General features: G+C 36.4%; 1 protein-coding gene across 1 annotated transcript in view; it reads left to right on the forward strand.

Annotated features, from left to right (window-relative positions):
- The window catches only part of COL24A1 (collagen type XXIV alpha 1 chain), a 441,974-nt gene that overhangs the window by 203,886 nt on the left and 211,551 nt on the right, over positions 1-26,537 (forward strand). Inside the window, exons 19-24 of the mRNA XM_081490017.1 lie at positions 2,055-2,099; positions 7,456-7,509; positions 7,586-7,630; positions 7,893-7,946; positions 8,202-8,255; positions 12,789-12,842. Coding sequence (XP_081346143.1) covers positions 2,055-2,099; positions 7,456-7,509; positions 7,586-7,630; positions 7,893-7,946; positions 8,202-8,255; positions 12,789-12,842 — 306 coding nt within the window. The remainder of the gene's footprint in view (positions 1-2,054; positions 2,100-7,455; positions 7,510-7,585; positions 7,631-7,892; positions 7,947-8,201; positions 8,256-12,788; positions 12,843-26,537) is intronic.

The raw sequence follows: 26,537 nt of genomic DNA on the forward strand, positions 1-26,537 counted from the left end.
AATCACAATATTGACTTGTATATTCGGTGGGTGGTGGGCAGACATGGGAAAGAAGCCTTTCATATATATCAAGGTACTAACAAGCCTCATGTAAAAATCATGCATTTAGTGATTGCTCTTTTGGACTCAAACCTATCACTGATCTACCTTACTTTTGAGTAATTTATAGAGAAGTCTTTGAGGGGATCATTTAGATATCTGTGTTCAGATCAGGGAGTCAAAATTCTAAAATTAATTTAATATATTATAAAAAATGATGGAATGCTGTTTTGCCTGAATTAGGAATAATTCCTATATTTACACATCTGTAAATAAAATAGTGTTTCAAAATAGTTTCCTTTTATTTCATTTTCTAAGGTATAAACTATATTAGCTTATGGATTGAATTTAGCAAAAGTTTTGTTATAAGGCTTGGAAGATAAAATAAGAGTAGAACTGATTTTGAAGCAAATTGTTAAAAAATTGAATCATGTCTTAAGTAAAATGTTTGTCATCTTTTTCTTGCCCATGATTCTGAGCCACTTCTCATTTCAGGCATAATAAAGTTAAGCATTATTTACATTTTTCTTTTATACCATTTATATCTTTACACACTTAGTATGAAACCATCTTGTCAAGTATACATGAAGTTTGTTAGAGTTGGACTCCTACAATATTTAACATTTTACCCTTTGAAATCTGCTTTTTATACTTAAATTACACTTCTTGAAGAGCATTTTGAGTCATCTTTAGAATGCAAGAATAAACTGGATATTTTCAGTGTATTGGTTTATAATTCTTTAAATTTTATACTACACCTCTGTTTCGAAACAGTTTAAATGAAGAAAAAAAGGGAAGGTTTATTCTTATACTTTGTACCATGTAAATGATATAACACTGACGAGGTATAGATTAGGAATTATCACAAGGACTTTAATGATGAGGTCAAAAGACTGTCACAAAGGCTCATCAGGAATCAACTGGAAAATTGATAGTTTAAAACCTTGTGCAAATAATTTAACCATGTTGCTAATTTCTTACATTTGTATAGTGCTTTATGAAAATTTTCAGAACCTTTTATATAACAGTTTTCATTGTGTTCTTTACAAAAAGAAAACAAATATTATTTCTGTTTTATAAATGAGAAATTTAGAAAATTTAAATAAAGTACTTCAAAAGAGCTGACAGTGTTTTAAGTCATCTGAAAATGTTCTTCTCACCCAACAAGTTGACCATCCAGTCTTTTCTCACTACATATAGGCTAATTAGGGCTTCCGTGGTGGTTCAGTGGTAAAGAATCCAACTGCAATGCAGGAGACGCGGGTTTAGTCACTGGGTGAGGAAGATCCCCTGGAATAGAAGTGGCTGCTGCTGCTGCTGCTAAGTCGCTTCAGTCGTGTCCGACTCTGTGCGACCCCATAGACGGCAGCCCACCAGGCTCCGCCGTCCCTAGGATTCTCCAGGCAAGAACATTGGAGTAGATTGCCATTTCCTTCTCCAGTGCGTGAAAGGGAAAAGTGAAAGTGAAGTCGCTCAGTCGTGTCTGACTCTTAGCGACCCCATGGACTACAGCCTACCAGGCTTCTCCGTCAATGGGATTTTCTAGGCAAGAGTACTGGAATGGGGTGGCAACTCAGTCCAATATTCTTGCCTGGGAAATTCCGTGGACAGAGGAGCTTGGTGGACTACAGTCCATGGGGTCACAGAAAGAGCCAGACACAACTTAGAGATTAAACAACAACAATAGGCTAAACAACAACAGTAGGCTAATATTATGTCTATAATGCTGATTATTAATGAGACTTACTCACATAACAGACAGAGAAATCTATTATCCCAGGCTAGGTAGTAGTCTGGCATCCAAAAGCATGGAGCCTGGGCTACTTTTGTAGAATGTTAGCTGTCACCAAAGAATTGCACTTCTTAGGATGCAAAAGAGAGGGAAGTTGCAGAAGTTAGCTAGAAGACGGTAAAATTAGATATATTTTTTTCCTAGAAATTTTTGTCTTCATCTTTAGAAAATACACTTAGTTTGAAATCAAGTTTAACCAATTTTGCACATTTCTATTACATAGGGACTTATAGGTAGCATTGGTCCTCCGGGATTTCCTGGGCTTAGAGTAAGTATCAAATATCATCCTTCTTATAAAATTCTTTTGTGTGTATTTATATTTGTTCAATGTGTTTTACAAACTTTAGGATAAAGAAAATTTTTAGTGTCATTGTTGAATATCAACCTTGCTCACATGTGTTTTCCTGCCAAATATGCAAATTTGATCAGTAATATGAATCTAAAAATGAATTATACTTTATGATAAGCTGAAATAACAAATTTTTACAGGCTAATGTGTAAGTGTATTTGTCTGTTTCATTGAAGGATACTTAATCAAGATTCAGTTTCTCCAGAAGTACAAGACCTAGAATAGCCACTTCTTTCCTTTGAGGTATTCTTTCATACCATTTGGTCTGAAGAGACAGATAGGGCTAAACAAAAGCACGTGGTAACTGTAGGCTTTATGAGATAAAATTAAATAAATGATTCGGAAAATCATCCTTAACAGAAGGTAGGAGCCAGACTTTGCCAGTACCATTGAACATTTTCATACCTCATTTATTTATTGTACTTAAAATAGTAACTATTATTTGTTCACTTAATTAATTTTTATACAGTAAATTCAACTCTTAAGTTTCATTAAAGTTTCTGATGTCATCAGAGTGCAGTTTAGTAAAAGCAGTTCTTTGAAGGCTAAAACAATCCAGTCCAGATATGTGTCTTTCTGATACATTTTTGATTATTTATTTGACTAATCAAACTGTCATATGTATCTTCCTGATATGTCTTCATAAATATAAATTTCTCTCATCCAAATTTCTGGTTCATGACAGGGATAAAAGTTACAGATATGGTATATAAATTTAGACCCATATGCTTTAACATTGAACTGAACCAAAAGCAAGAATGACATACTTTTATGAAATGTAAGGAGCCTAATGAAAATAGAATCTTAAAGGTAAGCCTACTTCTATTCACATAAAAGTAGGGCATGACCATGGCAGAGGTAGAATTTCCTTTAAAAATCAATTTAGAGCTCACTCTAATATATAAAGTAGGTAATTAAGACTCCAGAGTTTTAGGCCATAAATTATAGGTACAGTATTTTTAGCTTGAACTTGAACACAGGTCTTCTGACTACAGATTTAAAGTTTTTCCCCCATCTTAACTGACCTATGGCAGAAGATGGTGGCCTGGCCAAAGGAATATCTTTCAGAAGTTTAGCTATTGGAACTGTGGTAAAAATCAGCATAACAGGTTTTAACTTTCCCATATGGGATGGCAGGAATATAGAACTGAGAGTTAAAAAACTACAGTTAGTCTAAGACCTTCAGACTTTTCTCTTGTTATAATGTTAGTATAGTAATTATAATAAAATTAGCAATAACAGCTCACTTTCATTTAGTATTTTCTATGTGCTATTCACAAAGATTAGGTAATTTAATTTTCAGAACAGCCTAAGACCATAAGTGTTGAACTCGGATTTGAAGCCAGGTGATGTACATCCAGAGTTCAGAATTCTCCCCTTTTGCTATACAATTTCCTTAAAACTTCTATAGCCTTAAAATATGAATTGTATCTCTTAAGAGATTTCTTTAGATGTCATGAGAAGCCCTATGTGAAGATAGAGCCCAAATGACCAATTTCTTTTCTCAGGACTTAGAATAGGGCTGTACCTGTAAGTGGCGGTCACTGGCCCTACCAGTGGGGAGAGACAGGAAGTGGGGGAAGGGAGCTGGACTCCAGAGACACACTGTGCGTTCTTCATTTAACCTAGTAGCATTGAAGTTGGTTAGCTCCAAAGTTTCCATTATTATGTTTAAGACCCAGACCAATATTCTTAACAAGGCCTAAGATGTCTAGGCTTTTGGTTCCTCTCTGCATCTTGAGAATATACTCTGTGCATACGCCAAGCTGTTCATTCTTCAGATGCAGCCTCCTTACTACATGGCTTTTGCACTTGATTGTCTGCCTGAAACACTGAAGCTCTACTTTTCTGCCCAATAGTTAACTGTTACTTATCTTTCAGTTCCAGAACTTAGCACAGTGCCTGACACATAATAATGCTCAATAAAAATACCTGAGTTTTCTGTCCTTTTTCTTCCTCCGTTCACCCTCTGGTAGGTGGGAAGAGATTCTATAGAAATGAAAATGGCTTATGATACTAACAGTCATTTTTGTAGTCCTCACTCTTCTACAGTAATAGAGATGGTATTTTATACTTTTCAAAGTACTTTCTTTCACATGTATCTAATTTTTAAAGTAGATAGAACAGGTATTATTACTTCCTCTCTTGTACATTTATTACAATTTTAATCCAAATAGTGGGAGCACTTACTGTGTATCGAATGCTGAACTAGATGCCAGGCCTAAAAAATATATATAAACAAATTAAGATTCCTGCTTCCTGGCAATATTATAATCTAATATGGCCTCAAGTCAAGCTACTGAGAATGGAGCAATTTATCTTAGAAAATCAGAGTGGCTTCACAAAGGAGATGTCTTTTAAGCTGTTTTGTCAACTGTGTGAGTGGGGTGAGTTGGGAAAGGGGCTCTTGGGCAGAAGAAGGCTGTGTTCAGATGCACAGACGTGGGGGGAAATGGAATGTTTTGGAAATGAAAAGAGGAAGAGTGGGCTTGCAGCCTGGGAAGTATGGGATGATGGGAGAGGAATGGAAGGAGGTGAGGTTTTGAAGACAATTAGGAAAGATTAGGTGAACTTTGGTGTTCCACAGTAAACAGTTTATCTGTTTGCCCTGAACCGTTGCTTTTCATGTGCTCCCTTCCAGCAAGGCAGGTATAGTTCCTGACAAGAGGTGATACTGCTTTCTCTAGATTATTTTTTTCCATGCAGTTGATTGTTACTGTCATTTGCCTTCTCAATTAGTAACGGTGATTATTGCCTGGTAGTGTGGCTGGGTATGGTTGAAAAGCCCAATAATGGCATTCACAATCTTTTTGGCGATATGTTCACTCATGAACTGTAATTGGCTAGTGGCTGCTATTTTGGTAAGAACTTACCCTTGGGTCTCTCTATTTCTTTGACTGACTTTGACTCAATCGTTCTCTATTATTTGTCACTCTGTGGGAGGCTTTCTATTGCTATATCCCAGACACCCTCTGCTAAGCCCCAATGCATGAAATTATTTCTTCTGTCTGCTTCATCTTCTTATGGGAATGAAGTGTGGTAGGTAGGGAGTGTTGAAGGACCTTCAGGTTATCTTTATGGAACTGAAAACTGTTACTAATCTATCATGAATCAATTTCAGAGTATGTAGTTCTTTAGGAGTAGGGTTTTCCATACAGCCTATGACGTACCACAACATATTTGATGTTTATTGAAAGTTCCTACACCCGTATCATTTCACTTTCAAATTCTTTTTTTCACTCAGTCCTTTATAATGAGTATGTTTTTTGATACCTCCTGAAATTTACTATTTTGTGATTTTTCTTTCAGAGATACTAAAAAGTAAAATAGAATATTGTGCATACAAGGCATATTCATCTGAAGATGCCAGACTATGCACAGTAGTATATTTACTGAAATAAGAATTAAGAATATTGTCTATAGAAAAACAACAGGACAATAAAGACATATTTCTTTTTGATATTCCTTTCCATTTCTTACATGAATTAGTGCTGTGTAATTTCCAAACAGAGACATTTATTGTATTTTGAATGACTATCAGAAGTTTTAAAGCTATGAACTTTGAATAAACCAGCCACTGTAATTATAAGAATAATTATTTCCCATCAATGGAATTTGTCAATGATGTATTGATGCTGTGTTTCCATTTGTTAAGTTGGAAAATGTTATTCTGCCTCTCACAGTCTCACATTTTTCAGGATTAAACATGTTGGGAATAATTTATCTTATGTTTCACAGACTATAGGACTCACCCCAAAGTAAAGATGTCATATTTTCCATTCTGAAATTTGTAGTATATAAATGTGGACTCTTAGAAATGTACTGTTATGTCAGCACTCTAGAAATCACTGTTTTAAATTTAAAGTTGATTTCTTCCTCCAGTATTCATTCCATACTTCATTTCAAAACTATTATGTACCAATTATTAAGTTGGGCTTGAGATATTAAAAAAAATGAATAAAACATGCTTCTACACTCACAGAATGCACAGACAAGGAAGACAGGGGGAGAACAAACAAAAAAGAAAACCAACTGAAAACAAAACAAAACAGTGCAGTATATTGAGTACTGTAGCAGAAGCATGTTCCATTAGTGGTTTTCAAAGGCTTGGAGAATGTGAGAAGGGAGAGTATGTACAGACCATAAAACAGTTCATTGTGTCTAGAATGTTGGATTTAGAGGAGGGAGAAGGAAAAGGCAAGTAGGAACAACTGGAAGAAGAGACGGAAAGTACTGATGGAAAACTGGTGCTAAGGGTCTGGGATACTGTCCTAAGAAATATGGATTATAACTAAACTAGGCAACATTTTCAGCATTGCCACAAATACACCTTTAAAAGTTTCTAAACATTTGGGAAGCATAAAAGGGAGGTTGAAAGCAACTCTTTGAAGATGAAGGATGATGTGTTAGCCAGGCACAGAGAGGTAGCAAGTGATCTCCAAACAATCAAGAGATTTCCACTATTTTTTCAAATTTTACTTTCAGAAACTTTTATAGTTGCTATTGAATTTTATAGTTCCTTTGAATTTTAAGATGACATTTTGAAGTCTGGGTTTCTTGCTTGCAAGAGATGATAGTGGTAGTTAATGTTTTTGAGTAATCTTGCATTGGAGAAGTTAAATTGAAAAGCTTGATATTGGTGACTGTGTCTTTTTCATGTTTGTTTCCTCAACACTACCATACAACACTACTACAATGTTTGATACATATTCTGCTCAATAAATGTTAAATGATGAATGAATGAGAGAAACCCAGAAGAGTAGAGCCTTTTGTTTACTACTCAGTTCCCTGAACTTACGGAAATTTTGTTATCTGCAAGTTGTAGATCATGAAGTCATTGGAATGCCTAGCACATAGTAACTGCCCAGTAAATATTTGCTGAATAAATGGGTGAAAGAAAAATCTAAGAAAATCAAATGAAGTATTTTTTTTAATACTTCCTGGGAACATGGCATTAAAATATTTCCCCTATCGTCAAGATATCTCTTTGGAGAAATATTTCAAAATGAATCCTATGGATAGTAACTATAAGAACTCAAGGAAGAGAAGGACGCTAGTAGATTAGATCTGTATGAGTAGGCTTAAGGAAGCAGAATACACCTCACTAAAATTTGAATGATTGGTATGATTTATAAATATAAAGAGGAAAAGAAATTTTTAGAGAACAAGGCATGTGTGGGAACTTAGTAAGATGAATTATTTTATTAAGTTTATCATGTTCTCTTTTTAATCCTACTGGTACTCAAGGATATCTTTCTTTCTTATTGCTTTTCAGGGCAGTGTTGGCCCTGTGGGACCAACTGGACCTTCTGGAATCCCTGGCCCAATGGTATGGTTCTGTTTACATAATGGATATTTCACTTTGATTTCTCTATAATGTCACAAAGTATCACTTTCTTTTTTAGGGTCTTTCAGGCAATAAGGGCCTACCTGGAATCAAAGGTGATAAGGTGATTTAAATATTTACATTGTCATAGAGATAATTTTTTATCACATTTACTTTTCTTTTGAGTCAACACCACTTATAAAATATTTTTATTAAAATATGGGACCCAATCTGTAATATCAATTATATAAGTTTTCTCAAAAGTAGGAGAAATAGAGAAATTATTCTTTTTTTTTTGAGAAATTATTCTTATATAACTTGTATTAGCCTTCTTATTGCCACATTTGCATTGCTTAAGTGTCTTTGTATGAAATTGTGCTCCCCAGGGTGAACAAGGCATTGCAGGAGAGCAAGGAGAAATAGGGTATACTGGAGACAAGGTACCATTAGTTTTATATAAATACAAAAAAAAAAAAACAGTGAAAATGTGTGCATTCTTTAAAAAGAAAGAAGTATTCATTATTTCAAATCATGTATTTTTTTAGGATATAGTATCAGTATGATTCTGCATGTCTTGTTTGAAACATTTTCTCAATTTTTTTTAGAATAATTCCATGACTTTTTAAAATAGTTTGTAAGTAGAGGCATATCTGCCTTCTGTGGTGTAATAACTTCTCTCTTTACTGTTCTTTTAGGGTGCTGTGGGTTTTCCTGGACCACCAGGGATGAGAGGAAAGCCAGGACCTTCAGTAGGTTTGAATTTTTGCTTGTTCTTTCTGATTCATGGAGTGCATGCTATGACATGACTCTTGATACCTGTTGGTGTTCGTGGAATGTAAGAAGTAGGGTTTAAGTCTACCAGTATGACGTTTTCTCTCCAGTTTAGAATACAGCTAATCCTTGAAGTTTTCAGCTTACATTCCATAGATTATGGGACCTCACCCTCCTCACCTCCTTCATCCCAGTCCAAAGCCAAATTTCCATTAGCCTTAAAGATTTTGGTTAATCTATTATAGATTGAATTTAAACTAAGCAGTGGATTTTAAGCCAGAAAACATAAAGCAACCTTAAATAACACTGTAATTTATCCAAATATCTGTTTCATTAAGGAAACATTCTGAAGAAAAGATAGTATGTCACATTCTCTTATGGGCCCAAATATTCTAGCTCCTTGTCTTTTTTAAATCTCTGAGCATCAGTTAACTGAAATAAAAGGATACCATGTATTGTAGTTAACTTGAAGCCTGGTAAACTATAAAACTAAAGTTACTGAATAGTTAAAAACATTTAAATAGAGTGGTTAAAACTTGAGTTAATGGTATATATCTACATATTAAAAATCATAGTAATGATTATACCTAAAATTCACTGAGTGTTTACAAAATGCCAGGCAGTATTCTAAGACCTATACTTCTAACTTAACCCTTAAAACAGTCATATGAAGTTGGTACTATTATTATTCCTATTTTACCTATGAGGAAAAGTGAGACACGGAGAGTTAAGTAACTTGCCCAAGGTCCCATAGTTATTTGGTAGTCACCCAAGAAAACGTGGTGACCACAGATGTCAGAGTCCATGCACTTAGCCACTGTGCCATAGTGTTTTATGCTTCAATTTTTAAGATTGTTTTAGGGTTTTAATATTGATTACAACTCTTTGACTGTGATTGTAGATCCAAAATGAAGTGAAAGTCACTCAGTCGTGTCCGACTCTTTGCTACCCCATAGATGATACAGTCCATAGAGTTCTCCAGATCCAAAAATTAGATATAAAATTATAATTTATTAATCTAACATTATAAAAGAGTGTTGTTTTCCTGAGCAATTTCACCATGTTCCCCTAACTCTACCCTCTCATCTTTAGATTGTTTATTTTTGCATCAAAGTAAGCAGCATTAAGTTACGTAGCTTTACATCACCATTCCTTATGACTTCTAACAGTGACAGCATTTTATATACATTTCCCAGGAATCATTTAATCCAAAGAACAATTGTTCGCATCTATTTATCTAATGATATGTTGATGGTGAGCTTTGCTTTACTACTTATCACTCAGTTGACAGTGTACCCAGACTTGTGCCACGGATGTGAATCTCATAAGGGGCAGGAGAATGGGTCAAGCTAACAAAAAGCTTCTATTTTTCAAGGATGATTTGAAACCACGTAAAAGGAGCTTTAAATATCTGCTGTGTTAGCAAAATACTTCTTTTGATAATAATGAAATGGTATGACATATTTTCTAAGGCCAGTACTAAGTAATAAATGGTATTATTCTCATGCTTTATAATTAATTACTTGAGAAAACTAGTCATATCATGCTTATATCAGATAAACCTTTTTAATGTCTTCTTTACTCTTTGATTTAATTTATAATTATTACATATTTATTGAAATTAGGGAAGGCTGAATAACTGGTCTAAATAATAGAGATGTAGATTTTGGTTCCAGCCTTGACACAGACCTGCTGTGACATTGGATATTTAACCACCATGGTATCTAGTTTCTCATGTTTAAAATGAGTGTCAGACTACATCATATGTAAGGTTCCTTGCAGCTCTGTGACTTTTTAATATTTTCCTCTCTTAGTAATAATGCTTATCAGTGTTTCTCTAGTCCAAGCTAAAGCAAAGATTTCCTCTTTCACCTTTAACATGTTGTCTTAAAACCTTTAATTTTTTTTCTCCTGGAGTCACTAGACACTCGAATGTGGTTCTTTCAGGCAGTGATTCAGGGAGCATGAAATGATGAGAGTGAGGCTTTTACTTATTCATATTATACGTTTCTGTACTATTCTAATAAAAAATGTTAATATCAGCAGGGATTGCTTTGGTCAGAGACAGCTGACTATTTTTTGTTTGTTTTATCAAATCTTGAAAAATATGTACTTTGGACTAAAGATAGGATAAGAGAATTATTAGGAATTATTATTTGTGAGACCACCTTGACTTTAGACTCTCACTTTATCACTTGTTTGTATCTTACTATTATTTAAAAAATTGTAGATGTTTGACTTAGAAACCTCTCCTAGTTATGGAAAGAGACACTTGTTTAATGAAAAATTGCTTACAAAAATCAGCAACTATATTAAAAATAAATTGTACAAGTTAGTGTCTATCTAAACCATTTGCTCCCTATCATGCAACGAATGCCAAAGTCATATGAATGTCTTTATTCTTTTATATCTCCTACTTTTGGCTTTCTGTTATCTACAATGTTAGTGTCACTGATACTGTTTTCAAATGGATCTAAGTTGTAACATGAAAGAATGTTTTCAAGATAAAAGAATGTTCTGATCTAGAAGGTTTTTAACATTCTGAAATAGGGAAACTTTTACCCTGCAAGCATTTAAACACTAGAGAAAATTACCTATCTGAAGTTAAGAAATATTGTTTTTTTAAAGAGAAAAAACAAAGTCTATCTCCTTTTCATTTTTTAGGTAGAAGTTGCTACCATTTATAGAAGTTTACTTAATCATTATTCAGTTCTTTACATTTTTATAAAGGTAAATTGACATTCAAGGAAACTTGCAGGTGAAGTTTTTCAAAATGAAAATTTTTCTGAAGGATAAATAAAATTATTCCACAAGTTCATGTTCTTAAATATCAGGTGTGGATCAACTTTTGTGATAACAAAGGCCTGCTGTATTCCATTTTTTCCTCAAGCTTGTAAATTTAACGTCTTGTTTAGATTTTGCCACTAGAGGGCCTCAGTGAAAATGCTGTTTCTGTTTGAGGTACTTTTCATTTCAAAAATTTGACTCCCTTAGATACTCACTATGGAGTATGATTTTGTTTATTTAGGGGAACTTAAGTGAACTTCTGCATAATATTTTACTACTTTTCTCTAGGTTTGATTGTAGGCGTACTGTGTACTGCTTAAGTCCAGAGACTGTAGCACTGTATGAGGATGAATTTAGTACACATGGAAAACTGCTTTACTTCTTGGAAACTGGATAAACCCATGTTATACATAAGAGTTTATGTATAATAAATTCAAGAAATTTTATATATTCTGTGACCTGTTGTCAGATTTGAAGCTCACATAGAAATTTAATATGACAAAAATAATGAATTCAATTGTTTTAATGAAAACAAGGATATCAGACTAATGGCCTTCCGTGTTCTGTAGTTTCAACTCTTGAGAGCTTCGCCCACCCTCTCCAGGATCAGGCTTTTACCCTTCTTCTCCAGCCCTGATTTCACATTGTTAATCTGAATGTCAGAAAATGGCTGCAGAGATAGAGAAATCAAATCTTCAGAAGTTTAATCAAAGGATCAAAGCAATCCAGGAATTCTAGGTAACATCCAGGAGATGAGAGAGGATATGAATGGAAGGATTAATAGTTATAAAATTGATTAACATTTAATGAGTACTTTCTATGTGCTAAGCACTGTGCTTAACACTTTACATTTGTCTCAGTTATTTCTCACAATAACTGTAAGACTGTTAGTAACATTATTATTATTCCTGTTTTATTGGTGAGAAAATAGGCTGAGAGAGATTAAGCAACAGGTGTTTAAATCCAGGTGATTCTTAATTACTAAATCAGGCCCCTTATAGTTACCAAATAAGAGAGAATTTTTCAGAGGCAATCCTAGAATCCTAATTGTTTATGAAAGCAGTGGAGAAGGCAATGGCAACCCACTCCAGTACTCTTGCCTGGAAAATCCCATGGACAGAGGAGCCTGGTAGGCTGCAGTCCTTGGGGTCGCTAAGAGTAGGACACAACTGAGCGACTTCACTTTCACTTTTCACTTTCATGCATTGGAGAAGGCAATGGCAACCCACTCCAGTGTTCTTGCCTGGATAATCCCAGGGAAGGGGGAGCATGGTGGGCTGCCGTCTATGGGGTCGCACAGAGTCGGACACGACTGAAGAGACTTAGCAGCTGCAGCAGCAGCATGAAAGCAGTTCCTATCTAGAGTTTCCTACCTTGTTAAGTCAGACTTTATTCTCTTATCTTTGGATAACACACACCCACACCACATTTTTTTTCCTTCATTTGATTTCCATTAATTTGTATCTCTAATATTTAGGGGTAAATATGTATAGATCTATACACATCTTATATAATAAGTTTCATACAATGATGATGATTTTAAGTCTTTCTAAATAGTCATTACAACTTTGAAACAATATATTGACTGCTGTTTGCCAGAAAGTCATTACAACTTTGTGTGACATAATATATTTAGTAGTTTTTGCATACTATGTATTTCCTTTTTCAATCATATTTATTCATGTTTATACTTTGATTTCTCTCCCCTAACCTCCACATTGTAGGGCCAAACAGGTGACCCAGGACCCCAAGGGCCATCTGGCCCTCCAGGACCAGAGGTAAAATGTTAATGGGAATGTAATTAATTTAAATAAATGTCATAGCAATTAAACTTGATTAGTTAAACCTTTTATGTAATAGGCTTAAGCAAGATTCTCTTTAAAGTTTATATCTTTGTAAACAGTTTGGACTAAGTGTTTTCTGTTATGTCGGGAGGTATGCAACAGTGATTTCCAGAAAATAGAAAAGGTATTAACCACATAGTCCTGGTTAGATCACAGTTGATTTATTTGTTCTGCACAACAACTACTAGTAACATATAGTTGGGGCTTGCAATCAAATTTCAGAACATAAATGCCATTGAATTTTTAATGCAGACTGCTTCCAATTTTTAATGTGTGTATATCATTTGGATCTCATATTCTAGAATAAACATGAGTAAGTCTGTAGTACATGCATAAGATTTGCTTGTATAGTATATTCTTTGAAATTCTTACTTTGGCTTAATCCTTGATGTGGAGGGGCTTTTTCTTTTCTGCAAGACTGCATAGGACATAAGCTTATGAGATGAAACATTTAAGTTTTTAAAAAAATCATTTTATGAGTCAAAGATATACTACATGGAGATAAGTTTCTGAAGCTCACTCTAGTTCAAAAATATTAAACCAAAATATATGCATACATAAACATATAACCCTGTAGTCCATGGGGGCACAAAGAGTTGGAATGACTGAGTGACTGAACAACAACAAAACATAAAATACACACTCACATCTAATTCAGAGTCATAGATGCAGCAGTTACACTGAGAAAGTGGATTTGGCTTCACAATAAATAAATTAGATTGATAAAGTCCCCATAGTGTCAAAGCAGTAGGTGGAGTTTCTAGGAATAGTACTATCTTGATGCTTTCTCCTGTTTGTAAACTCTAAGGTCTGTTTCTTACTCCACAACTGTCTTTCAGAATTGGATAATTTCTTTTGGCAAATGTCTGTTCTTACTGACTGTCTAATTTAAAAACATATTAGAGGTTAATGGTTCAAAAATCAAAACAACATAATTGTACCTAGTTTTAATAATATGTAATAGGTAAAATAGAGCAATGTATTGATGTCATGATGCTGGGAGGAATGAAATTGTTTATAGTAATAAAATTTATTATTAACAGACAATTAAAGTAGTAATTAACTGATTAATATGATTATCTTTTTTATGAGCCTGCATTCTTTTAATCACTTGTCATGAAAACATTCCTGGAATGGATCGTATTTACCTGTCTTCATCATACTGAGGGTATAGAATCTAACTGATCTTTTATTATCTTTAAAGTTTATTTTTACGAACATAGATTACAGTATTGTAATTTTAGTTACATATGGTATGTATCCTAAGAAGAGTGTGTCATCGCCTTGCTATCAGTGTGGTTTAAGTTTGTTTCCTTTTCTTTATAAAGCCAGGTTACAGTATGCATGGGCTGTGTTTTCACTCATCACTTAATTTTCCAGAAATTTTTTTTCTCCGTTGGTTTTGGAATTTTATAATTTTCAGTCACCACTCAGAACATTGCCTGATTGTCTTTGAGTCCTGGAAGATACTGAGTCCCAACATATACCAATTCTTCCTCCTTTTGTTGCTGTTGTTCAGTTGCTAAGTCATATCTGATTCTTTGTGACCCTATAGACTTCAGCACGCTGGGCTCCTCTGTCCTTCACTATCTCCCGAAGTTTGCTCAAATTCATATCCATTGAGTCAGTAATACTATTTAACCATCTTGTCCTCTGCCGCCCACTTCTCCTCCTGCCCTCAATTTTTCCCAGCATCAGGGTCTTTTCTAATGTAATGAATCGGCTGTTTGCATCGGGTGGCCAAAGTATTAGAGCTTCAGCTTTAGCATCAGTCCTTCCAATGAATATTCAGGGTTGATTTCCTTTAGGATTGATTGGTTTGATCTCCTTGCAGTCCAGGGGACTTTCAAGAGTCTTCTCCAGCACCACAACTTGAAGGCATCAATTCTTTGGTGCTCAGCCTTCTTTATGGAACAATTCTTACATCCATACATGACTACTGGAAAAGCCATAGCTCTGACTACACGGACCTTTGTCAGGTGCTTTTTAATATGCTATCTAGATTTGTCAAAGCTTTCCTTCCAAGTAGGAAAGATTAGTCATAGCTTTCCTTTCTTTTAACTTCATGGCTACAATCACCATCTGCAGTTATTTTGGAGCTCAAGAAAATAAAACCTGTCACTGCTTCCTTTTTTCCCCTATTATTTGCCATGAAGTGATGGGACTGAATGCCATGATCTTAGTTTTTTGAATGTTGAATTTTAAACCAGCTTTTTCACTCTCCTCTTTCACCCTCATCAAGAGACTCTTCAGTTCCTCTTCATTTTCTGCCATTGGAGTGGTACATCTGCATACCTGAAGTTGTTGATATTTCTCCTGGCTGGAAATCTTGATTCCAACTTATGTTTCATCCAGCCACATTTCGCATGATGTATTCTGCATATAAGTTAAATAAGTAGGGTGACAGTATACCGCCTTGTCGTATTCCTTTTCCAATTTGGAACTAGTCAGTTGTTCCTTGACTGGTTTTGACTATTGCTTCTTGATCCACATACAGGTTTCTCAGGAGGTCATCTGGTATTCCCATCTCTTTATGAATTTTCCACAGTTTGTTGTGATCCACACTGTCAAAAGTGTTAGCGTAGTTGATAAAACAGAAGTAGGTTATTTTTCTGGAACTCCTTTGCTTTCTCCATAATCCAGTGAATGTCCACAATTTGATCTTTGGTTCCTCTTCCTCTTTGAAGTCCAGCTTGTTTATCTGGAAGTTCTTGGTTCACATACTGCTAAAGCCTAGCTTGAAGGATTTTGAGCATAACCTTGCTAGCTTGTGAAGTGAGCGAAATTATATGGTAGTTTGAACAGTCTTTGGAATTGTCCTTTTTGGGGATTGGAATGATAACTGACCTTTTCCAGTCCTGTGGCCACTGCTTACCTGTTCTAAATTGTTTATGAGGTTAAAGATGCAACCTGTGTTCTCTCAATAAGTGGTGCAAGGTTGTTTTGGGAAATGGGGCCAAATCCACAGAGCATAATTTTTTCTTGATCATAAGAACATAATATGTAGGATTTCATATATAAGGCAGCACTTCTATTTAAATCCTTCTTGCCATTAGGCTCTTAATAGAATTGTATGTCTAAGGATTTAAAATAGCATGTTTAATCATATATCAAGCCTGAAAAGTTTCTCCTTGCATAGTAGATGAATTTTCTCAGGTAAACGATCATATATGTTGTGCTATATTTAGACTTTATCCTGTAGACAGTGATCAAAAATTTTTAACCAAAGGAATACAATTATCAGAAATGTATTTCAGTGTATAAGTGGTAGATGGAACAAAGAAGAGAAGGAGACAGGGAGAGATGACAAGGAGGAGAAAAAGGAGAGGTGGCAAGACTGTGGCCATTTGGGAGGATAATGCAAAGCCAAGGGGCTAATGATGAGGGCCTGTAAAAATAGAGAGGTAAGGACGGCTTCAACAGATAATTAGGAAATATGATTCACAGCACTTGAATCACAGTCCAGTTCATTCAACTCATGTGAGAAAGGAATAAAAAAATGCATGTAATAATTTTGGCTTGAACAGTTGGGGAGAATGTAGATCTTCATTCTAAAAACAGAATAAAAAAGGAGGAGGAAGATATTTAGGGTGGGTAGAGATAATGCTTTGGTTTTAATTTTGTTAGGGCTAAAGTGCCTATGGGATATACAGGAAATTAGTCTCATAAATGTATAGAAAACTGTAGACTTGAAACTCAGAAGGACGTAGAGAAACATATTGGTATAGTACTCCACATAGAAGTGTTAAATGAAGCAATTGTAATAGATGAAATTATTTAGGACTTGTGAAACAAGATTCGAAAATTCTATTCCTAGACGCTCACCTCCAGAAGGTGAATGTCATTCTTTGTTTACAGTATAATTAAGTTTTAAATTGACAATATTAAGAGCAGTAAAATAAACTTCAGTAACTGAAAAACATCATGAGAATTAAAAAAATCACAATTGAAATTAGAAAATATTTAGAATTGAGTAACAAATCACTATAAAATCCAATATTGTACCTAAAGCAACACCCAAACCCTAGAGGGAAATTCACAGACTTCAGTGCATTTTTAAAAAGCAAGGAAGATTGAGAATAAAGAAGTTATGCAGAGCACAAGTGTAGGGGTTTGTTTCAAAAGAAGAAAGATGTTGAAAGAGGTCAATAGGATAGAGTCTGTGTTCTCTGTAAGTAAGAGACTAAATCCCAAGAGTGGGAGGAATTTGTGTGTGCAGAAGGAAGATACTCAAATAGTTTTGTGAAGAGTAACCAAGGAAGGGACTGGGGGCTAGTAACATAATTTCTGACTTGAAATAAATACTCAGCTGAGATTGAAAAACCTTTTCCACACAGCATAGCTACAACGTTCTGTACAATTTATTAGAAATTAATTGCAAACTTAAGTCTGAACTTTGTACTGGGGCAAAACAATGAAACACAGTCAGTTTTAGGCTTCTCTTCTCCCTTGGATAAAAATATATTGCTTGTACAAAAGAAGGGCAGCAATTCATGGTATTGTGTGATTTTCGTATTTGAGCATAGATTGATAACAATGTCAAAGTACAATCCAGTAAAAGTAATTAAATAAGGGACCAAAACGATGGTCCTAGGTATATACTTCTGAGATAGCTTTTGTTAATTATTGAATGATGAAAGGCTTAAGTTAATAGTTGAAAAGTACGATGCTTTGGGATTGACGTCTTCTGAATGAGAATTGAGGAGTTAGCCTGAGTTAGCCTTGAGCAAATTACTTGTTTTGTGTGTGTGTGTGTGTGAATATTGTGATATATATGCCTAAGTTTTTCTTTTACTAAATGGCTTCTCAGTTATCCCAGAACCATTTGTTAAGGAATTTGTCTTTGCATCAGTGATTTTAAGATGTCACCCTTATCATATACTAAATTTTCATGGTTTTTGGGTCTATGTCTGAACTTTGTTTTCTGTTCCACTTGAATGGTTGTCTGTTCCTGCAAAGTTGTCATGTTGTTTTAATGATAAGAAGCTCTATGATATTTTATAACTTCATTGAAAAATAACTGGGAATAATCAGCAAATATAATTACATTTATAAAAGTATACAATGTGATGACTTGATATACACTGTGGAATTATTATCATGATCAAGATAATTAGCATATCCATCACCTCATATAGTTTTTTTAAATTTTTTAAAAAAACTGTTATTGGAGTTTAGTTGATTTACAATGTTGTGTAAATTTTAAGTTTAAAACAAAGTGAATTAGTTTTGCATATGCATATATCTCTCTTCTTTAGATTCTTTTCCCATCTAGGTCATTACAGAATATTGAGTAGAATTCCCTGTGCTATACAATAGGTCCTTGTTTACCTATTTTATATACAGTAGTTCAGTTCAGTTCAGTCGCTCAGTCGTGTCCAACTCTTTGCGACCCCATGAATTGCAGCACGCCAGGCCTCCCTGTCCATCACCAACTTCCAGAGTTTATCCAAACCCATGTCCATCGAGTCAGTGATGCCATCCAACCATCTCATCCTCTGTCGTCCCCTTCTCCTCCTGCCCCCAATCCTTCCCAGCATTAGGGTCTTTTCCAATAAGTCAACTCTTCACATGAGGTGGCCAAAGTATTGGAGTTTCAGCTTCACCATCAGTCCTTCCAATGAACACCCAGGACTGATCTCCTTTAGGATGGATTGATTGGATCTCCTTGCAGTCCAAAGGACTCTCAAGAGTCTTCTCCAACACCACAGTTCAAAAGCATCAATTCTTCGGTGCTCAGCTTTCTTTATAGTCCAACTCTCACATCCATACATGACCACTGGAAAAATCATAGCCTTATATGTTAATCCCAAATTCCTAATTTATCTCCCTGCTCCTCTCCAGTATCCCCTTTGGTAGCCATAAGTTTATTTTCTATGTCTGTAAGTCTATTTCTTTTTTGTAAGATAAGTTAATTAGTATCATTTTTTTATATTCCACATATAAATGACATCATATGATGTTTGTCTTTTTCTAACTTCACTTAGCATAAGAAACTATATTCATTTTGCTTCAAATGGCATTATTTCATTCTCTTTATGGCTGAGTAATATACTATTGTATATACATACAACATCTTTCGTTTGTTGATGGATGTTTCAGTTGCTTCCACGTCTTGGCTGTTGTAAATAGTACTGCAGTGAAATTTGGAGTGCATTTACCTTTTTGAATTATGGTTTTCTCTGAATATATACCCAGGAGTGGGATTGTTAGATCATATTGTAGCTTTATTTTTAGTTTTGTAAGGAGCTTCCATACTGTTTTTCATAGTGGTTGTACCAATTTATATTGCCACCAACAATGTAGAAGGGTTCTCTTTCCTCTACACCCTTTCCAACATTTGTTGTTTGTAGATTTTTTGATGATGACCATTCTGATCAGTGTGAAGTAATACTCCACTGTACTTTTGGTTTGCATTTCTCTAATAATTAATTATGTTGAACATCTTTTCTTGTGCTTTTTGGCCATCTGTATGTCTTCTTTGAAGAAATATCTATTTAGATCTTCTGTCCATTTTTTTTTATTGGACTGTTTGTTTTTGTTATGTTGAGCATCTTTTCATGTACTGTATCACCACTTATTTTTGTCCTGATAAGCCTGTTTGTTTTAATGGAATGTACTATGGCTGTTGTCGATCCAGTTACATTGGGGCCTCAACTGGTACTTATTTCTCCCTCCTTCACTATCCATTTCAAATCCCTTTCACTCTCACCTTCTCAGTAGGTCTTGGTGACATGTCTCGTGGTTAACCTAAACCTGGGGCATGAACTTTTGTTTGGAGTTCCATTGTATCACCTGTATTCCACATTAATTCCTTCCTACCTCTTTGGTATGAAGCAGTCTTTCTTCCTTTTCATCCTGTTTTTCAGTCAATTAACCATGCCAAGTTGATGACCTCTCTTTTTATTTGCTTATATCTTGTCATAAAAAGTCTAAAGTGCTGTGGTAGCAGCCATAATTTTTAGTTTATTAAGAGCTTTGCTGTGTCTCCTGTCAAGGGAGAGCCCCTTTGGGTATCAAGATCTCCATCCCTGTGAAATCCAAGATTATGGGGACAGAAAGCAAAAATTATCCCATTTTACTAGAAGTGATGGCAAATAAGACCACACCCACTTCTGCTTCTTGGTTCCCAAATTTGTGTATCCTTCCTATTAGAGACAAAACATCATATGGAGGTCTGTGATTTAATAAATACACTGTCTCAGAGGGTGGTACTCTTTCCTTTCATACTGCATCCTCTGAGCTGGTTCTTCAGTTATAACTTTAGAAGGCAGTTCCAGTGTTGCATGAGACTGGCTACCTCTAGATGGTACAAGGTGGATTAAGACAAATGGATCATATCATGGGGGTCACTTTTATATCTCCTTCAATGTAGAGATTCTGTGCTCTATGGGGATCCATGCCTGTGGATCAGGTATTCTGTAATTCCCTAGATAGTGGTGCTAGTTAAACCTATAAATGGAGGAAAGGCACACTTAACTAAAATACCTGTCTCTGTAAAGATGAACTGCTGATACTTCTAGATTGAAAGGGGCCCACGTGAATGTAAACTACCTTTCAATCTCTTAAAAACCATAAATGAAAGGGTGCATTTGCCAAGTCAATGATTACACACCATGTGAAGGGGGTCTCAATCATCTGCTTGGGTTATAATATTATTCAATACAGCTGACACAGCAGATGCAACTGGGGCTGTGGTGGTCTACAGTCATTCTCCAGAATAAAACTGATTTCTGTAGGGGCCAGTCTGACAAATTAAACAGTGCTCTAATAGAGAACACAAACCCCACATATTTTAGATCATGAATGATGGTACTAATCTCTGACATTCTCTCTACATACAATTTGATTGGCACTTATGTGGATGTGTATTGTTGTTTAGTTGCTAAATCACACCCGACTCTTTTGACTGCATGTACTATAGCAGTCCAAGCTCCTCTGTCCATGGTATTTCCCAGGCAAGAATACTGGAGTGCATTGCCATTTCTTTCTCCAGGAGATCTTCCTGACCCAAGGATTGAATCCACATCTCCTGCATTGGCAGGTAGATTCTTTACCACTGAGCCATCAGGGAAGCCCATGTAGATGTTAGTGACTGGTTGATCCTTAGAACCATAGGTCCACCTAACTGTAGGAGTACCCTTGCCTTTTTGGCTCCTCTTTAAGAGAAAATCCAAATCTAAGTTACTAATTTTCAACAGATCCTTTAGAGATACCTATTTTTATTTTATTTTATTTATTTGGTTGCACTGAATCTTCTTTGCTGCTCACAGTCTTTCGCTAGTTGCAGAGAGTGGGGGCTACTCTGTATGTAGTGTGTGGGCTTGTCACCTTGATGGCTTCTTTTGTTGAGGAGCACAGGCTCTAGGCACAAGGGCTTCAGTAGTTGCAACTCATGGGCTCAGTAGCTGTGGCACTCAGGCTTACCTGCTCCATTGCATGTGGAATCTTCCTGGACCAAGGATCAAACCCATGTCCCCTGCACTGCAGGGTGGATTCTTAATCCACTGTACCACCAGGGAAGTCCTCAAGTGTCTGACTCTTTGCGACCCCATGAACCACAGCATGCCAGGCCTCCCTGTCCATCACCAACTCCCTAAGTCCACCCAAACCCATGTCCATTGAGTTGGTGATGCCATCCAGCCATCTCATCCTCTGTCATCCCCTTCTCCTTCTGCCCTCAATCATTCCTGGCATCAGGGTCTTTTCCAATGAATCAGCTCTTCGCATCAGGTGGCCAAAGTATTGGAGTTTCAGCTTCAACATCAGTCCTCCAAGGAACACCCAGGACTGATCTCCTTTAGGATGGACTGGTTGGATCTCCTTGCAGTCCAAGGGACTCTCAAGAGTCTTCTCCAACACCACAGTTCAAAAGCATCAATTCTTTTGTGCTCAGCTTTCTTTATAGTCCAACTCTCATATCCATACATGACCACTGGAAAAACCATAGCCTTGACTAGACGGACTTTTGTTGGCAAAGTAATGTCTCTGCTTTTTAATATGCTATCTAGATTGGTCATAACTTTGCTTCCAAGGAGTAAGCATCTTTTAATTTCATTGCTGCAGTCACCATCTGCAGTGATTTTGGAGCCCAGAAAAATAAAGTCAGCCACTGTTTCCACTGTTTCCCCATCTATCTGCCATGAAGTGATGGGACTGGATGCCATGATCTTAGTTTTCTGAATGTTGAGCTTGAAGCCAACTTTTTCACTCTCCACTTTCACTTTCATCAAGAGGCTCTTTAGTTCTTCACTTTCTGCCATAAGGGTAGTGTCATCTGCATATCTGAGGTATTGATATTTCTCCTGGCAATCTTGATTCCAGCTTGTGCTTCCTCCAGCCCAGCGGTTCTCATGATGTACTCTGCATATAGGTTAAATAAGCAGGGTGACAATATACAGCCTTGACGTACTCCTTTTCCTATTTGGAACCAGTCTGTTGTTCCATGTTCAGTTCTAACTGTTGCTTCCTGACCTGCATACAGGTTTCGCAGGAGGCAGGTAAGGTGGTCTAGTATTCCCATCTCTTTCAGAATTTTCCACAGTTTATTGTGATGCACACAGTCAAAGGCTTTGGCATAGTCAATAAAGCAGAAATAGATGTTTTTCTGGAACTCTCTTGCTTTTTGATGATCCAACGTCCTAGAGATACCTATTTTATGTTAATCACTAAAAACAAACCAAAAAAATGGTGAATTAGATTAGGTCTTAACTTTAAAGAGCTTGGACATGAGTTTGAGCAAGCTCCGGGAGTTGATGGACAGGGAAGTCTGACATGCTGCAGTCCATGGGGTCGCGAAGGGTCGGACACAACTGAGCGACTGAACTGAATACTAAATTCAGACTGTAAGCCCCCACTGTCTCTTTTTCCCAAACATCAAGATTAATTAGGTTTGATAAAAATAAAAAATCAAGTCATTCTTTAATAGTCTAGGATCAGTGTAGTTGTCAGAGAAAATTATGAAATAGCCAAAGAATTTCTTTCCTGAGGCCTCTGGTCTCTCCTTTGTATATTGTTTCCCTCTTGGGCATGAGTTCTTATCTATTTCAAACAACCAGTGTATCTTTTTCCTTCCATAATTTACCCTTCTTGTCAAAGCCTATTTTTAAAGAAAGACCTGATAAATATATCTCACTCCCATCATTAACTGATTAACAGCTAAGGGCAATATAATTCCCTCTCAAAGATATTTACATTTCAACACTGGACAGAAAGCTGAAACTAATGCAATGAATTTTGAGTTGCAGAATTTGACATTGGCATTGAAAAAACTGTTCATCATTAAAGATCACCTGAACAAATGTCACTTCAGACTACTTCAGTGTTTTTCTCGTTTCTTAGCATTTTGCTTGTTCCAGGTAAATTATTAGATTTCTGTAACAAAGAAGTAAATATACCTGTGCGTTCAGCTTTTTGCAGAATTATAAATATTAGACGTGCCTCAAAACATGTACTTTAAAACACAGTTTAAATTTTTTTTCCATGGTAGTTCTTTGTCTTTTATAAAAACATATGGAAAATACTATGCCAGACTCTCTTCTGTTTCTTTAACCATAATAGTATCACTTTTGAGCACTGACCTTATGCTTCTTCCCAGTTCTGGCAGTGAACCCCCTTCAAATGTGGTAGCAGGATAGTTAGAATGTTTGTTTATTCAGCTGTTAACCTCCCTGGGCTACAGCGATTTCCAAGTAGTTGAATTTTGGATGATGTTCTTGGTAAATGAGGCCAGTTGTTTACTGCACAAGTGACCACTAATCATAGAGATACCAGAAGTGGCCATGCAGTGGATCCTCTTTTTCTACCAGGGTGGCCTTCATTAGAGACAAAACTGAAGTTCATTTGGAGACTCTGCTGATATAAAGTCAAGTTCAGTTCAGTTCAGTTCAGTCACTCAGTTGTGTCCAACTCTTTGCGACCCCATGAATCGCAGCACGCCAGGCCTCCCTGTCCATCGTCGCGCTTCTAAATGTCCGTTTTAGCACTTTAGTGAACTTAACCAGAATAAGGCCACCTGTGGCCAGTTACATGAGTTGAAAAGAACTTAGGACTTATGAGTTCCCTTCATTTAAACCAATTAGATCTTTGGCATCTTTTACCACCTGGGTTATGTTGGCTTAATTTGATGTTCCTAGTTGCTACTCAGAAGGTAGTGCTGAAAGAAAATGTGATTAAATCAGTCAATAAAAAAAATTATTTCTTGAGTTCCTACAGTGGGTAAGGCTGTGCCTAGTGAACACAGTAGGATATATCAAAAAAAATGTATGTATTATCCATAATTTGGGGAAATTTACAGCCTGCTTGAGAAAGACAAGATATGTACATATACTGTTACATAATGATAATGGCATCATGTGAGAATTAGAATAGTTATTATAGTTCAGTGTTAGTAGAAAGAGATTAACATGAGATAGGATGATTAGGGAAGAGTTCATAGAAAAGATGGATCTTGAATTAGATTGTTGATGAATAAGGGCAGAAAAGGGGGAGGGCAGTACAGACAAGGTAAAATCACATGAGCAGAGATGGACATCTAGGTACTGAACAGTATTCATGGTGGATTTACAGACAGTGAATAAAACTGGCTAGCTGATACAGATTCCTTGTGTTGGAACAGAGTGACAGATAAAGTTGTAAAAAGTAGATTGGTGCCAGTTGCATAAGGCCTTTGATTCCAAGCTGTGTCAGAAACAGTATTCAATGGCCAGTCAATCCTAATGTCAGTGGTATTGTGGAAAAAAATATGGAACCTTCCCCCTCATCTCCCAAGTAAAACCAGTGAAAGTTGTATTGATTTGCCCGCTTTCTGTCCATCAGTCAGTTCAGTCGCTCAGTCGTGTCTGACTCTTTTCGAGCCCCATGGACTGCAGCACACCAGGCCTCCCTGTCCATCACCAACTCCCGGAGCCTACTCAAATTCATGTCCATCACGTTGGTGATGCCGTCCAACCATCTCATCCTCTGTCATCCCTTCTCCTCCTCCTTCCATCTTTCCCAGCATTAGGGTCTTTTCCAATGAGTCGGTTCTTCACATCAGGTGGCCAAAGTATTGGAGTTTCAGCTTCAGCTTCAGTCCTTCCAATGAATACTCAGGACTGATTTCCTTTAGAATTGGCTAGTTTTACCTCCTTTTAGTCCAACGGACTCTCAGAGTCTTCTCCAACACCACAGTTCAAAAGCATCAATTCTTCAGCGCTCAGCGTTCTATGTAGTCCAACTCTCACATCCATACATGACTACAGGAAAAACCATAGCTTTGACTAGATGCACCTTCGTTGGTAAAGTAATGTCTCTACTTTTTACTATGCTGTCTAGGTTGGTCATAGCTTTTCTTCCAAGGAGCAAACGTCTTTTAATTTCATGGCTGCAGTCACCATCTGCAGTGATTTTGGAGCCTCAAAAATTAAAGTCTCTCACTGTTTCCATTGTTTCCCCATCTATTTGCCAAGAAGTGATGGGACCATATGCCATGATCTTAGTTTTCTGAATGTTGAGTTTTAAGCCAGCTTTTTCACTCTCCTCTTTTACTTTCATTAAAAGGCTCTTTAGTTTTTCTTCGCTTTCTGCCATAAGGGTGGTTTCACCTGCATATCTGAGGTTATTGATATTTCTCCCGGCAATCTTGATTCTAGCTTGGGCTTCATCCAGCCTGGCATTTTGCATGATGTACTCTGCATATATGTTAAGTAAGCAGGGTGACAATATACAGCCTTGACGTACTCGTTTCCCGATTTGGAACCAGTCTGTTGTTCCATGTCCAGTTCTAACTATTGCTTCTTGAACTGCATACAGATTTCTCAGAGGGCAGGTAAGGTGGTCTGGTATTCCCATCTCTTTAAGAATTTTCCACAGTTTGATGTGATCCACACAGTCAAAGGCTTTGGCATAGTCTTTAAAGCAAATGTAGATGTTTTTCTGGAACTCTCTTGCTTTTTTGATCCCATAGTGTTCACAAATTTCTATCTTTTCATACTCAGTGTAGATGGTAGTCCGTTACATCTGAAAGGGAATGGAATCTTCTGCCAGCCTAGGATAAATCTTGTCAGTTACTGTTAATAATAGTACTTAGTACTGTTGTTACAGTGAGTTAGACCTGAGGCTGTTCAACAGGTTGATGATGATATCTTTCCACCCAAAAAAGAGTTAACCACAACTAGGTCAACTGTCTCTGAAGGTACTTCCTACTCCAAGTATTTGGTCTATAGCCATCTTTCCCAGTTCCTGCTCTTAGCAAGTAGTATAGTTGGGGACAACTTATTGTCTGGTTGACTGTACAGTTTGGTCATGTTCACTGCCAGTTCCCATGGACTCTTCCCATATCCTGTTATCATCTGGTGAAGCCCTCATACTTTCTCTTCCAGAAAGCTGTCTCCCCACCACTATTCCATTCTCATCACTAGAACCATCAGGGACTGTGAAGGATCTGATATTTTATCCTGTTGGCAAGACAACAAGTTAGCTTAACCATTTCATAGATTCTGGGAGAACACACAAGGCTCCTGGGACAGAGACAAAGGATCATTTATTACTCTCAGCCCTAGTAGTTGCTGGAGTATCAACATTGTTTCACTGACTCATTGAGCTACACTTCTCAGAGGGTGATGTGAAGAGAGCTGGATGATATTTGCA

This window comes from Giraffa tippelskirchi, chromosome 5 (genome assembly GCF_054371585.1).
Source record: "Giraffa tippelskirchi isolate mGirTip1 chromosome 5, T2T-mGirTip1v1.2.pri, whole genome shotgun sequence".
Lineage (NCBI taxonomy): Eukaryota > Metazoa > Chordata > Mammalia > Artiodactyla > Giraffidae > Giraffa > Giraffa tippelskirchi.